Below are 14939 nucleotides of genomic sequence, written 5' to 3'. Positions count from 1 at the left end.
GCCCCTAGTTAAATAAAGTTTAAATAAATAAATACTTCTTAATGAATCCTCTTCATACCTAGAATAATATTAAAGATTGGCACTTTAATTACGGAGGACGGGCTCGTGGTAATGGCTGGAGCGGAATCAGTGGAACTGTATCAAATACATCAAGCACATGGTTTTCATGTGTTTGATGCCATTTCATTTCATTTGCTCCATTCCAGCCATTATTGTGAGTTGTCCTCCCCTCGGCAGCCTCCTGTGATTTCCAACACTGCCGGTCTTGGTGCCAGTCTTTAATCAATAGGATTTGGACCTAACATCAGTATCACTTTTAATGAACCATGTGGGTGTAATGTAGTCCAAGTATATTTTAAGGTATTTTTAAAGGCTTTTTATAAGAAACCATGAGCTGTTATGAATGCTTATAGCAAGTGTTATAATGCTCTATTGGTGTGATAGATGGTGCCCATTACACATGGGTGGTACATTGAAAGTGCTCCAAAGGCATCTTTACCGGAGCTAATTAACACTGTGTTCTGTTGGTGTTTAACTGGGGCCCCATATGGGGCCTGTCCTCAATCCACCCTTTTATTAAAACCCACTGGGACCTAAGTACAGGAACTTTCCAGCAAAGTCCTCCTGTAAGTCATGAGTTACACGCCATTAAGGGACTATGAGAGCCTTTTATGTTGCAGAGGAAGTAGTGGCATGTTTGAATGTGCACTATCAGGTGTCACTCTCTGATTGCTTAGGGGATCCTACTGCTTTACTAAAACAAATACAGGGAAACAAGATACACTAGACACATACATGTTCACGTGCAAATATACTGTAAGTGCACACACCCCCAAACATGCACGCACAACCACAGCGACAATTATGCTCGGGCCCCACAGGCCAGCTGATAGCGAGGGGGATCTCCAGAATCAGCTCAGTCTATTGAGAAACATCCTCTGGGCAAATTCCACAAACTAGCATAGTCATTTAAATTAGTAATCCTACTAAACAGAGCTACTAGCGCATACAGTGGGCAAAAAAGTATTTAGTCAGCCACCAATTGTGCAAGTTCTCCCACTTAAAAAGATGAGAGAGGCCTGTATTTTTCATCATAGGTACACTTCAACTATGACAGACAAAATGAGAAAAAAAATCCAGAAAATCACATTGTAGGATTTTTAATGAATTTATTTGCAAATTATGGTGGTAAATAAGTATTTGGTCACCTACAAACAAGTAAGATTTCTGGCTCTCACAGACCTGTAACTTCTTCTTTAAGAGGCTCCTCTGTCCTCCACTTGTTACCTGTATTAATGGCACCTGTTTGAACTTGATATCAGTATAAAAGACACCTGTCCACAACCTCAAACAGTCACACTCCAAACTCCACTATGGTCAAGACCAAAGAGCTGTCAAAAAGGACACCAGAAACAAAATTATAGACCTGCACCAGGCTGGGAAGACTGAATCTACAATAGGTAAGCAGCTTGGTTTGAAGAAATCAACTGTGGGAGCAATTATTAGGAAATGGAAGACATACAAGACCACTGATAATCTCCCTCGATCTGGGGCTCCACGCAAGATCTCACCCCGTGGGGTCAAAATGATCACAAGAACGGTGAGCAAAAATCCCAGAACCACACGGGGGGACCTAGTGAATGACCTGCAGAGAGCTGGGACCAAAGTAACAAAGCCTATCATCAGTAACACACTACGCCGCCAGGGACTCAAATCCTGCAGTGCCAGACGTGTCCCCCTGCTTAAGCCAGTACATGTCCAGGCCCGTCTGATGTTTGCTAGAGAGCATTTGGATGATCCAGAAGAAGATTGGGAGAATGTCATATGGTCAGATGAAACCAAAATAGAACTTTTTGGTAAAAACTCAACTCGTCGTGTTTGGAGAACAAAGAATGCTGAGTTGCATCCAAAGAACACCATACCTACTGTGAAGCATGGGGGTGGAAACATCATGCTTTGGGGCTGTTTTTCTGCAAAGGGACCAGGACGACTGATCCGTGTAAAGGAAAGAATGAATGGGGCCATGTATCGTGAGATTTTGAGTGAAAACCTCCTTCCATCAGCAAGGGCATTGAAGATGAAATGTGGCCTGGTCTTTCAGCATGACAATGATCCCAAACACACCACCCGGGCAACGAAGGAGTTGCTTCGTAAGAAGCATTTCAAGGTCCTGGAGTGGCCTAGCCAGTCTCCAGATCTCAACCCCATAGAAAATCTTTGGAGGGAGTTGAAAGTCCGTGTTGTCCAGCAACAGTCCCAAAACATCACTGCTCTAGAGGAGATCTGCATGGAGGAATGGGCCAAAATACCAGCAACAGTGTGTGAAAACCTTGTGAAGACTTACAGAAAACGTTTGACCTCTGTCATTGCCAACAAAGGGTATATAACAAAGTATTGAGATAAACTTTTGTTATTGACCAAATACTTATTTTCCACCATAATTTGCAAATAAATAAATAAAAAATTCTACAATGTGATTTTCTGGATTTTTTTTCTCTCATTTTGTCTGTCATAGTTGAAGTGTACCTATGATGAACATTACAGGCCTCTCTCATATTTTTAAGTGGGAGAACTTGCATAATTGGTGGCTGACTAAATACTTTTTTGCCCCACTGTATTACGTGTTTGATTGTAACACAAGGGAACTATATCAGCAGGAAACATTTCTAAGAATGCTGTCTGCAAACTTGCGGAGTGGACTCTCGGCCTCCCATTGAACTTGATCAGATTCCTTGAAAGTGTCTCATTATCTTCCTGAGACATGGATTCTATTTCGGTGTTGGCATGGACACTGCTTGTAACTACAAGTAGTTACTGGGCTACTGTTGCTATGTAACGTTATTATCATTGTATCACGTTTCACATTTTTTTACCAAAATTAACTTTGTTCCCAAATGATTCATACAGATACTGAGTACCTGAACCTAGTTAATTTGGATGTGAGCCAAGTACTATATGTCAACGTATGTCAACAGTTATCGGTTTCCTTCTGAGCAACAACCTAAATGTCATTACAGAGTCTTAATAAAACTCCTGAAATGATAATAGCCTTATTAATCAGGGTTTAGGAACAAGGATGTATTGAATAACTGAAGTTCAAACCAGGAATAAACTGTTTGGACCTCCTTATGTGATTGTCTGGGTATCAAATCAGGGTCATCGCCTATATGCAACTGAAAACAACGTTAGCCCACTGAGTTGAAGCCTTTAATTTAGGGGAGCCAACACAAGTCCACATGTTTATTCATCATGTGAATGTTGGTGAAATTATTAAATGGTGCACACAATTATTTTACAGTGCACACAATCCACTGGGCACCGACATCAGTTCAACCTATAGTTTTGATTTACATTTGGCTGATAGTCAACTAACGTGAATTTAACATGAAATCAACACAAAAAAAAATCAGAAATTTAGGTGAAAGGTTTGGTAAAAAAATAGCTGAATTCCTTTAAATTGATGAATTTTTGCAAATCCAATCAGTATTCCATGTTGATTGAACGTCGTATTTTTTGTTATTGAAATGACGTGAAAATAACGTGGATTTAAAAAAAAAATTATGTTGTTGATGTTGACCATGTCCATGTTGATTGACTGAAGAGGGGGTAATCTACATCTCAGAGCAAAAACATTGGTTCCCATTGTGCTGATGTGTCACCTGATGCTGCTGCTGCTGTGAACGTGCAGGAAGGACAGTGACCAACATCTTTGGACAGGAACCTCGGAGGGCTCCAGGAAAGCCTCCCCACCCCCGCCACGCGTGGCTGTGTCTCCCAGACATCAGGCTACAACCCGGGGAGACGACCGCTGCGTCAACAAAACTGGGTGGGGGTTGTCGGCGTCTAAACAAAGTTTAAAGATGTTGACACAAAAAGCCTCTGAGAAATTCCATCAACAGGCAAATAACGGAATTACTGACATAAAACTCTAGGACAAGGCTATTACTTTTGTGACGCTCTGGTCTGTGAGCGCACCATGGCACACCGGCACTTCTGGTACACTTGCATACCAGGATTACAAAGGATGTCACTGTGTCCAATGAATTAAAAATGTAATTTCTGTAGAAATTGTAGTCAGCCAAGTGGAAAGCGTGTACAGGGGATTATTCATAGATAATGGGTGAATGGGAAGTCCCTCCTTGCTTTTTTTGAGACATGATTTAGGCTACATTTGGGGACTATTGTTTGAAAACATGGATATTATTTGGATAACAATCAAATAAAAAAATGGACCCATAACAGCGGAAGTCGTTCAGATAGTCATCACAGGACAATGCAACTTTATTTTCATTGTCATCAATAACAAAAATCTAACGGATCAGTTGTAGAAACAACTACCGGATAAGTGCAATCAAATCCAGCGACAAATCCATAAAAGAGCTTCGGTTGCAATTAATGGTGTATATAGACGAAACAGCGAGGATCCTGTGAGGGACTATGCGGATTCCGATATGGAGTTACCACCCAGTGAGTAACTAGTAATGCTTTAGTTTTATTCTCCTGGGGTTGAATATTTTCATGGTTTGGCAAAGGACGACCTGAGTTGATGGTTTAATGCTCTTGTCTGTGTTGGTGCGTAAAGAGTGTTTGCGCATCCCTATCGGCTGTATTGTCTTTTCGCATTGCGGATGGGAGGTAAATACACGTTTTAGCAGGTTGCCAAAATCAGTGATGCAAACAAAGCCTGATATATTCTTGCTCCGATGAGGAGCCGGAGGCTACTGCATTTGGCTCTGACTGGGAGATGCACGCAGCACTAAACTCTCCACATGCAGCGTCTGGAGAATGCGGACAAGTGCTCTGGGCATGGTTGGGATTAAATGGACGGATGTCCTTTGCAATACCTGTTGAGGAGTGTGTGAACATATTTTATCATTTCGCGCGATGTGTTTAAACGATGCCGCACTGCTTTGCAAATGTTCCACAATTCAAGTAGAGGTAAGACCGTTTTATAATTACTTGGTATATTATAACCTAAATAAGATATTATATCCACATTTTCGGAAAAATAATTAGCTATGTAGCCCAAGTAATGTGTACGTGTTTTGTGTAAGTGTTTTGTGAGCATTTCGATGTCCACATGATGTGAGTAGTGAGCTAGTGGAAGTTAATTACAGTAAAAGTTTATTTTCACACAGAGGTTTTGACACAGCGAAGAGCTCAACTGAGCTAGCCTACATGCGTAAAGTCTCCGAATTAATAGCCTAATGAGGCGAAGCATGGAGGAGCTTTATCCCCGCGGTTCCAGCTCAGTGGAGAGAATTACGCACCGGTCTCCCTGAGCCACGCACGTTTCAGTATTGGATTTGAAGCTGCATGCTGGTACAATTACCATGTTGCACTTGATTGGGGATCACTAAGAAAACGAATTCCAATACATATTTAAAACTATGAAATAACACAGAATCATGTAGTAACCAAAAAAGTGTCAAACAAATCAAATTATATTTTATATTTGAGATTCTTCAAAGTAGCCACCCATTGCCTTGATGACAGTTTTGCACACTCTTGGCATTCTCTCAACCAGCTTCACCTGGAATGCTTTTCCAACTGTCTTGAAGGAGTTCACACATATTCTGAGCACTTGTTGGCTGCTTTTCCTTCACTCTGCAGTCCAACTCATCCCAAACCATCTCAATTCGGTTGAGGTCGGGTGATTGTGGAGGCCAGGTCATGCCAGGTCACTTATCAAGCATCCTATTTCATATGTTTTTGTGGTCCACTTAAGGGATTGCTGTAGCTCATGCGTTATTATGTTTCCTTTTCCTGAGATTTTTGAGTGTTACGCAAATATTTTTAACAAGGGGGCATTAAAGTTTTCAATATTAGTCAGGTGTATCAGGAGATCGTCATGAATATAAACTAAAATAAGTTTAGTTTGTATTAATTTTTACCAATACCGATACCTGTTACATTTGGGTTCTGTCTAATTATTTCTGCATGCGGTTCAATTGCCAGTGCAAACAGGAGGGGAGAGGGAGGACATCCCTGTCTCATGGCCCTTTCTAAAGCAATTTTATTAGATAATGTATTATTTGTGTATTTTTTGCTTTAGGATATTTACATAATATTTTTATGAATTCTATTATTTCAGATGGAAAGTTGAATGCTTCCAAAGTTTTGAATAGAAAAGACCCACTCAAGATGATCAAAAGCCTCATGGTTAACAAATTCATATGTGAGTACTTTTTTACCCTTCACCATACCATGAGTACCAACCAACTCGGTAGCCTTATGGTTACCGTTTCCTCTCTGAGATTGGAAGGTTGAGCTGATGGATTGGGGGTAAGGCCCTGCCCTGCGATATACTGACGTCCTGTCCAGGGGGTGTGCTTGTACATCAAGATGCCTCACGCTAACAGGAGAGTGAGGCTCCTGTCCTATGTGCCGTTCTGGCTCTGACAAGGCTATTTACTTACCATGGATAAGGAAATGGATGTGTTTCCTGTTAGTTAACTAGTTAACATGACTCTGCAATGTTGAGGCAGCGAGGAAGTCAGGCTTCTAGTTAATGCTGATTCATGTTAGAATGCGATGACTTTACATTTCTCAAAGGATCATTTAGCAGAAAATTGATTTCCACAGAGGAAGTTCAGGATTCCACCCTTTGACATTGCATTACATTGGGATTCCTCACAGGAAATTATGGCATATCAGTGTGACCTGCTTGCTGATTACTCAAAACTTTTCACATTAATTTACAAGTTAAAAAACACATTTCAGTAATTTTGCAGATGCTCTTATCCAGAGTGACTTCCAGTTAGTGCATTCATCTTAGACTAAGAGTCTAAGAGAAAAGGCTGCCAGTGTAGTTTGTCATTATACATCATTTCTCTGTCACTCTTCCCAATTGGATTGAAGTGCTGAGTTCGCCTTGAGAATAAACCAAGGTCATGTAGAAGTCATTTGATTGATTAAACGTCAAGCCTCGATTGGATTTGGAATCAAAGTCCTCTCATAAGAGAGCATCAGTGACAGCTAGGTGACCTTTGGGAGAATAATCTGCCACACTCTAAGTCTGGTGCTTGCCAAGGTGCATAATCAGTGCACAGCACAGAACTAGACCATTGAAAGGCAAAAAATAGAAGTCAAATCTTGGCATTTGGTGCTTTTGCCACTGGTCCTGTTACCTTTACGTTTGTCCAACTTCCGGGACTCAGAGTCCCAGTGCTCAGCTCGTGGCTGGCAGACATGCAGCGTAGACTATTGGTCAGTATTGCAGAGTCACCCAGTGAGGAAGTCTGAGAGTGAGTGAGTAAGTGAGTGCACACACTCTCCTTCACCTTCACACGTAGGCCATGGCAAAGGTCACTCTGTCAACTTGTTGTACAGAGTGATAGAAGGGTGTGGTATTTAGACATGCCGCCCTAAATTAGGTCAGTTATGCTGCTTTCACCCACAACCTCTCAGAATGGAGGTGTAAGGTTATAGTGCCATTACAACTTTACTTTGTCCTGTCATTACATTGTGTCACTACTCCCTAAGTACCTGGAAGGGGTTTAAACATATGTGTATACTGCATAGGTTTAGCTGTATACTTCACACACACACACACACACACACACACACACACACACACACACACACACACACACACACACACACACACACACACACACACACACACACACACACACACACACACACACACACACACACCTGCTGCTGGCTTAAATGCTTATCAGTCCAAATCCACGCCCGCACATCAATGTTCTAGAACAGGGGTCTTCAACCATTTCTTGCCCAGGGACCCCCACCCAGGGAACCCAATCATATGTCAGCAAAAGTTTGTCATTATTTTGACCTACCCACATTTTAATTGGAAGGGGAAGTGGACTCAGAGCTGCGTAGCTATGTCACAATGGATCGCAGGACTATCGTCTCTGTGGCTTTGGACATTGGACTGAATAAAGGTTTAGTTTCTCATCTCCACAGGGCCGGTGTGAGGTTCCAGTAGATGGTGAGGGGGTGGATGGAGTCAAATAGAGAGCCGACGCAGATAAGCCAGTACTTATAGCTGGCTCAATTCTAGCACAGTGGGACAACACAGACAGACAATATAAAGAGGTTCTTTGAGAAGCCCCCAGGCTTGGTAGCCTACGAGGCGGGCGTGGTCTGGTGCTGTACACCCAAACACATCCTACGTGTCAGGGTGAAGCATCCTACGTGTCAGGGTGAAGCATCCTACGTGTCAGGGTGAAGCATCCTACGTGTCAGGTTGCAAGAGGGGGTAAAATTGTTACCTCTTTGAATCCCGGTTTCTTAATTCAAAGGGGCTTCAGCCGTCCCACAGCCAAAATGGAGTCAATATGAATCAATAAAGAAGCATCATCTGGTGGAACGCAGGTCATTTATACTCACAAAACAGATATCTTCCTTGATAAGCCAACTCTTTATGTATAAACTGCCTAAACTCAAATAATTGGCTAAAATTGGGCTAAAAACCACAACAAAATGGTTCCTGGGAAACAGCAGCGGAGGCTTCCAGTGTCTGACCTGGCATGAGGCAGACTTGGAGGGCTGTCTGTAATCCGTAGCATCTCACTCCGTCACACAGTCAGGCTGCAGTGAAAGAGCTCATTCAATGGGATTGCCCAAATGACCTGCAGCAGTGTGGAACAACTCCATAGAGCTGTCAGTGTAACCCATAAGGGTTACCACTATTAATATGGAACAGTTTGCACTAGGAGAAGTGCCCTGCAGACTGAATGTATGGAAAGGCCTGCTGAGCCCATTTTTACCAGGCTGTCACTAGAAATACCACACGTCTCCCACACTAAGAACACGCATGACCCCATTATGCGTGACGTTCAGTAATACATAGACCGCAGATTTCCACAAAAGCACTGCTATGTGCTGTGTACAGTAGCATGGTGCTGCCCGATTGACATGGACCCTCATGGAATGCGAGCCACTCCGTGTGTGTCCAGGGCAACATCTGATCTCATGTTCTGGATGACGGAGGCCAAACAGGCGAGACCCATTGCCTTGCTTGCAAGTCAGGTGTACCAAGTAACTCCCAATTCAAAGCGTTATTCTTCTACAGTGTGAATTAAATTGACTGAATGGAACAGTAGTAGTTTGTCTGGAGAAGCAAGCTGTGGAGAGCATAGAACAGTGTCCAGTCTGTGGCACAGCATTACGGCCAGAGCAGGAAAGAACAGTTCAGATGTCGAAGGATTCGGCTGACTGAGGACTAACCTGTGTGACTGGTTTGTGTGTTATTCATAGGTTCAGAGATTCAGAGGGGTTCGCAAAGGACTAGGAGATGGGCTCAGAATGTGGGGCACGGAGATGGAGGAGGGGATGCTACAGACGATGGGGGACAGGGAAAATGACTTGACTTGGGATAAAGGGATGTGAACAGAATTATGAGAGACGAATCGAGCCAGAGTGGGCTGGGTAGAGAGAGGATGACCCTCACATGCATTGGCCGGCATAGCTCCAAGTAAATGGCATTTATTTCATGATAATGTAGTTTAAACAGTAGAGGTGCGAGGGTAAAATCACTGGGGAAGCCAAGCCAGGAAAAAAAGCCATATTGCAAGATACATGTTGTAATAATTACGTTGTTTGTTCTATAACCTGCTAGTTCATATGCCTCGCGACCGTGATATCTATAGGCCTAAGGCCTAGACAATACGAATACACAGTGGCAGAATCAATTGAACCACACCTTTGTTTCATCACAAAACCGGAGAGCAACCTCTGTCATGCATGTTACATGACCTACAGCATGGTCAAGCAAGTTAATGTTTCCCGACATTTCCGGACCACCAAACAGCTACTGATTTAGAACCACGGAGAGTTACCGCAAGTCGCAACGAAAACAGGAACTGCCTCCGCTATTCCGGCACCATTTCAACTTCAACATTTCAACATCATCAAATCACCAATGCTTAGTCTAAAACAGTGACAACTAAAATATATATGAAAAATATTTAGTCCAATCAACATAAACTAAATATAATCTGGCTGTCCATGGTTCTGATTTGTGTTTGTGGGTGTGTGCGTTTGTGCAAGTAGAAAAAAACATGTTGACTCACCCTACTTGCAGAGAAATGCCAATGACATCGTCATGTTGATGAAATGGTCTATTACTCTGTAAAAGTATACACTTTTGTTTTTAGTTGTCCTAGGCTACCTGGCTAAAATGCTTGCTCGCTAGCCTAACTTCCTTTCATGGGCAACATTAGCTTCTCCCATTCTTCTCTGCAGACCTTCTCAAGCTCTGCCAGGTTGGATGGGGAGCGTCGCTGCACAGCTATTTTCAGGCCTCATTAGAGATGTTCGATCGGGTTCAACTCCGGGCTCTGGCTAGTCCACTCAAGGACATTCAGAGACTGGTGCTGAAGCATTGTCTTGGCTAAGGGTCGTTGTCCTGTTGGAAGGTGAACCTTCGTCCCAGTCTGAGGTCGTGAGCGCTCTGGAGCAGGTTTTCATCAAGGATCTCTCTGTACTTTCTTCGTTCATCTTTCCCTCGATCCTGACTAGTCTCCCAGTCCCTGCCGCTGAAAAACATCCCCACAGTATGATGCTGCCACCACATGCTTCACCATAGGATGGTACCAGGTTTCCTCCATACGTGACGCTTGGCATTCAGGCTAAAGAGTTCAATCTTGGTTTCATCAGACCAGAGAATAATGTTTCTCATGGTCTGAGAGTCTTTAGGTGCCTTTTGGCAAACTCTAAGTGGGCTGTCATGTGCCTTTTACTGAAGAGTGGCTTGCGTCTGGCCACTCTACCATAAAGGCCTGATTGGAGGAGTGCTGCGGAGATGGTCGTCCTTCTGGAAGGTTCTCTCATCTCCCCAGAGGAATTCTGGAGCTCTGTAAGAGTGACCATTGGGTTCTTGGTCACCTCCCTGACCAAGGCCCTTCTCCCCCGATCACCTCCCTGACCAAGGCCCTTCTCCTGCTCAGTTTGGCCGGGCGGCCAGCTCTAGGAAGGGTCTTGGTGGTTCCAAACTTCTTCCATTTAAGAATGAAGGAGGCCACTGTGTTCTTGGGGACCTTCAATGCTGCAGAAATGTTTTGGTACCCTTCCCCAGATCTGTGCCTCGACACAATCCTATCTCGAAGCTCTACGGACAATTCCTTGAACCTGATGGCTTGGTTTTTGTTCTGACATGCACTGTCAACTGTGGGATCTTATATAGACAGGGTTGTGCCTTTCCAAATCATGTCCAATCAATTGAATTTACCACAGGTGGACTCCAATCAAGTTGTATAAACATCTCAAGGATGATCAATGGAAACACGATGCACCTGAGCTGAATTTCGATTCTCATAGCAAAGGGTCTGAATACTTATGGAAATAGGGTATTTCTGTTTTTTAAAAACGTGTTTCCGCTTGGTCAGTATGGGGTGTTGTGTATAGATTGATGGGGGGAAAAAATATTTTATACATTTTAGAATAAGGCTGTAACTTCACAAAATGTGGAAAAAGTCAAGGGGTCTGAATACTTTCCGATTGCACTGTACATCTCGCTACATATTGAAGGTCTATCCTCTCAGTCCAGGGGCACAATGTTCATACATTCCTATTCATGAATTCATATTTATGGTTGGATCAGAATCACCGTTATAATCCTTGGCCAGTACGGAGAATTGAGTAAAACCTCAAGTCCAAATCCCTATCTCCTTCCATGGCTAATTTAGGAAATGGCCAATTTTAGCTAGCTAGCTAGCCACCGTTTCGCTCGCTTGGATGATTTCTCCGGTGAATATGTGTCATTCTTTGCACCAGCACAAGTAGTTGGAGCTCCTTGTGTTAAGGATACGACATCCCGAGTCCCGCTTGTGGCCAACACTTGTGCCAGTTCAGAATTGCATTTGACCCATCAAGTTTATACAGACCCATGCAGTCTATACCTAGTTAGTCGCCCAAGCTCAAATCCACCCTTAGCCCCTAACCCTTCGATAACGTTTTCCCTATTGTGTATGGGTGTGTGTGTGTGTGTGTGTGTGTGTGTGTGTGTGTGTGTGTGTGTGTGTGTGTGTGTGTGTGTGTGTGTGTGTGTGTGTGTGTGTGTGTGTGTGTAGGACTCTTTGCCTTTCTGCTGATGCTGTTGGAGTGGACCAAACCAGGGCTATCTAACCCCCTGCGTCCGATCTGTGACCTGCGGGTCCTAAAACACTTCATTGAAGAGGCCAGAGATGCTGAGGCAGCCATGGTGAGACATTACACACCACATCCACGTCTGGTCTGGCCTCTTGATGGCCATGAGCTGGTGCTATTTACAGAGATAGTCAGAGTAGATGTCACATTTTATCTCACATTTCTCCATCCGTCTTCTAATCTTTCCATGTTTCCTTGCCCCGTTTCTCTTCTCCATCCACCCCCCTGATCCCTCTCTCAGCTGGCATGTAAAGAAGGACGTGGTCTTGCAGAGCCCGTCACTGTTCCCCAAACCAAAGTAGACTTTAACGTCTGGGAGAGGAAAACTGTGAGTAAATAGTCTCACCCTCTCTCTCTCTCTCTCTCTCTCTCTCTCTCTAAGAATCAATCCTGTTATGCCATTGTAGAGTCATAGAAAGAGAGAGTTTGGCCATTGAGGTTTCAACCTAAATCACATGGCTCTGGTCAACTGGTGAACTATGTCTGTGTGTGATTCTGTAGGCACTGGAGCAAGCTCAGGAGGTTCAGTCTGGCCTGTGGCTGTTAAACCAGGCCATCGGCTCGCTACGAACGTCCGTCACCAACACAGCGCTCCACAGCCACATAGACAACAGCCTCAGAAACATCTTCAGCATCGGACAGGTGCTGCGCAGCCTCAACATCCAGGTGAGCTAGGTCACAGAGGTCAGGGTTCAAAGGGCAAAGGTCAATGGCAGAGTGAGGTTGTGGCATGAGGACGGAGTGGTGAATATTGAGGTAAAATAACTGTCAGGCAAACAGGTGAACAGGTAATCAATCAGTGCTGTAATTCCCACCATTTCATTGTAGTTATTATTGAATGACTTATCGATGTTGCTATTGGAGACAAGAATTGGAATGTTCGCTATCTTTAGTTCACTTAGGGCCCTGTCCAGGCAGATGCATTCCTACAGACACGCAACGTTTAATCTGAATGACTCAGTTCCTACTATTCCCACACTGTAGAGCTTGCTAGTGGAGGGAAGGGGGGAAGAGGGGAAGAGGGGAAGGGGGGCTGTATGGTTGTGTCATACGGACTGTAAAGAACTGTCATGTCTGAGAAATTCCAAGAAATCCCTCGCCAGTGGGGCTGGTTCTTAGATAGTAGCAGAAATTCCAACAACCACAATCGCTTACACCAGTGAGGTCACTGACAGGCAGGCAGAGTTCACTGGGTACACGCCAAGGCCATGGAAAGACAAACGGAGCTCCAGTCACTCCATCTGTACATTCAGGCTCAAGGGCCACTGAGAGGTTTCTTAGTAGAGACATCAAACAAACATCGCCCAAGGCTTGTACCCTGGTGAAATAGACCTACTGCTGATATGCACTATCAGGGTTAGGTAGTAATGGCTTACACAAATTAAGGGATTAAGAAGTAACTATAAAAATGATGGTAATCAGACCCCTGGATCGTCTGGATCTTTGTGTCAAATTAAATTTTGGATTAGTCAACTCATCTCCAGCCTGTTCACTTCCCAAGTACTAGGACATGGGTATTCAACTCTTACCCTACGAGGTCCAGGGCCTGCTTTTTTTCTGTTGTACCCGATAATGACTTACACCCACCTGGTATCCCAAGTCTAAATCAGTGCCCGATTAAAGGGGAACAATTTTTTTAAAAGCAGTGGAACTTGCCTCGAGGTCCAGAGTTGAGTTTGAGGGCACTAGGATAACATGAATATTTCTCTTGGATCCTTCACATCGCTGTGTTTTTCTTCTTCCTGTCAGGAGTACACCCCTCCAGCAGGGGGAGTGGCTGGAGGTGAGGAGACATGGCGGGTGTCGTCTGCTTCAGAGCTCCTCCAGGTCCACGTTAACTTCCTGCGAGGCAAGGTGCACCTCTTGCTGTCCAACGCACCCATCTGCCACCAGGGTAGCAGCTGATTGGGGCTCTCCAAGGCAGGGCTGAACTGATTGGAGCTCCCTCTGGCAGGGGGGGCGGGCTCTTACACTATTGACCCTGCTTGTTGCCAGGTAGAAGTCTAAAAGAGGAGAGTGTGTGAACCAGATCCTCTCAGAGGAGAATGAAGCTATGTGGACAGAATAGTTCCTATTGGACCTTTAAAAGAACAAGAGCAGGTAGCACCTTGTGAATATTGACATGAGGGAGGAATGTGGTGAAGAAGTCAACAACGAATGGGGCCAATATAATGCACCGCTCTACGGCTCTTCAGTACTGTGTGTGTGTGTGTGTGTGTGTGTGTGTGTGTGTGTGTGTGTGTGTGTGTGTTTTAGCATGGACTGTGAGTTCTCACCGCCAAGCACTGGACAACCCACGTGGATTGCACCTGATGACACCTTGTTGGAGTTGTTCTGCACTGTACCTGACTGACAGCATTGACAGCCTGTCAAAGTCCAGGAGGAGGAGGCCTAGCCTATACCACAAACTCTTCAAACTTCACCGCCCACCTCATTCTTAACACACAACACTTTTCCAACTGCTGTTTATTGGTGTCCTTAAATGAATTTTATATTGCTCTTTGTAATTACTTATTTATAGTTCTACATTTAAGCTCGACTCACTGTCATGGCGAAAGTATTCTGAGAGACATACTGTAACTATGAATTAGAGGCCGCCGTTGGGCTCCATCGGTTAATCATAATCACTATATAACGCCACTGAACCATGTTGTAAAGATATTTCTATACGTCAATATCCAACTGTTCACTCCTGTCTGTTACCCTTCATAGAATAAATGATCTGTGTGTTTGTATGTACTGTATGTATGTGCGAGAAAATATCTGTGTGAATGACAGTTTTACACAACTCTTATAACCCTATTGAACGGACTAGAGGT

The 14939-nt window shown here is 43.9% G+C and overlaps 1 protein-coding gene across 2 annotated transcripts; it reads left to right on the top strand.

The window, feature by feature from the left end:
* Positions 1 to 4191: 4191 nt before the first annotated feature.
* Positions 4192 to 14855, top strand: epoa (erythropoietin a). 2 transcript variants are annotated; one of them, XM_021577924.2, is made up of 5 exons: positions 4192 to 4467; positions 12045 to 12175; positions 12362 to 12448; positions 12622 to 12786; positions 13870 to 14855. In XM_021577924.2, exons 1-5 carry the CDS (start codon positions 4452 to 4454, stop codon positions 14023 to 14025), a joined length of 555 nt encoding a protein of 184 aa, XP_021433599.2. In that variant the 5' UTR covers positions 4192 to 4451; the 3' UTR covers positions 14026 to 14855. The 2 variants fall into 2 exon arrangements, with proteins under 2 accessions (XP_021433599.2, XP_021433597.2); XM_021577922.2 differs by lacking the exon at positions 4192 to 4467 and adding an exon at positions 4511 to 4938.
* Positions 14856 to 14939: the final 84 nt, after the last annotated feature.

This window comes from Oncorhynchus mykiss, chromosome 21 (genome assembly GCF_013265735.2).
Source record: "Oncorhynchus mykiss isolate Arlee chromosome 21, USDA_OmykA_1.1, whole genome shotgun sequence".
Lineage (NCBI taxonomy): Eukaryota > Metazoa > Chordata > Actinopteri > Salmoniformes > Salmonidae > Oncorhynchus > Oncorhynchus mykiss.
This window is presented reverse-complemented; position numbering and strand designations above follow the sequence as displayed.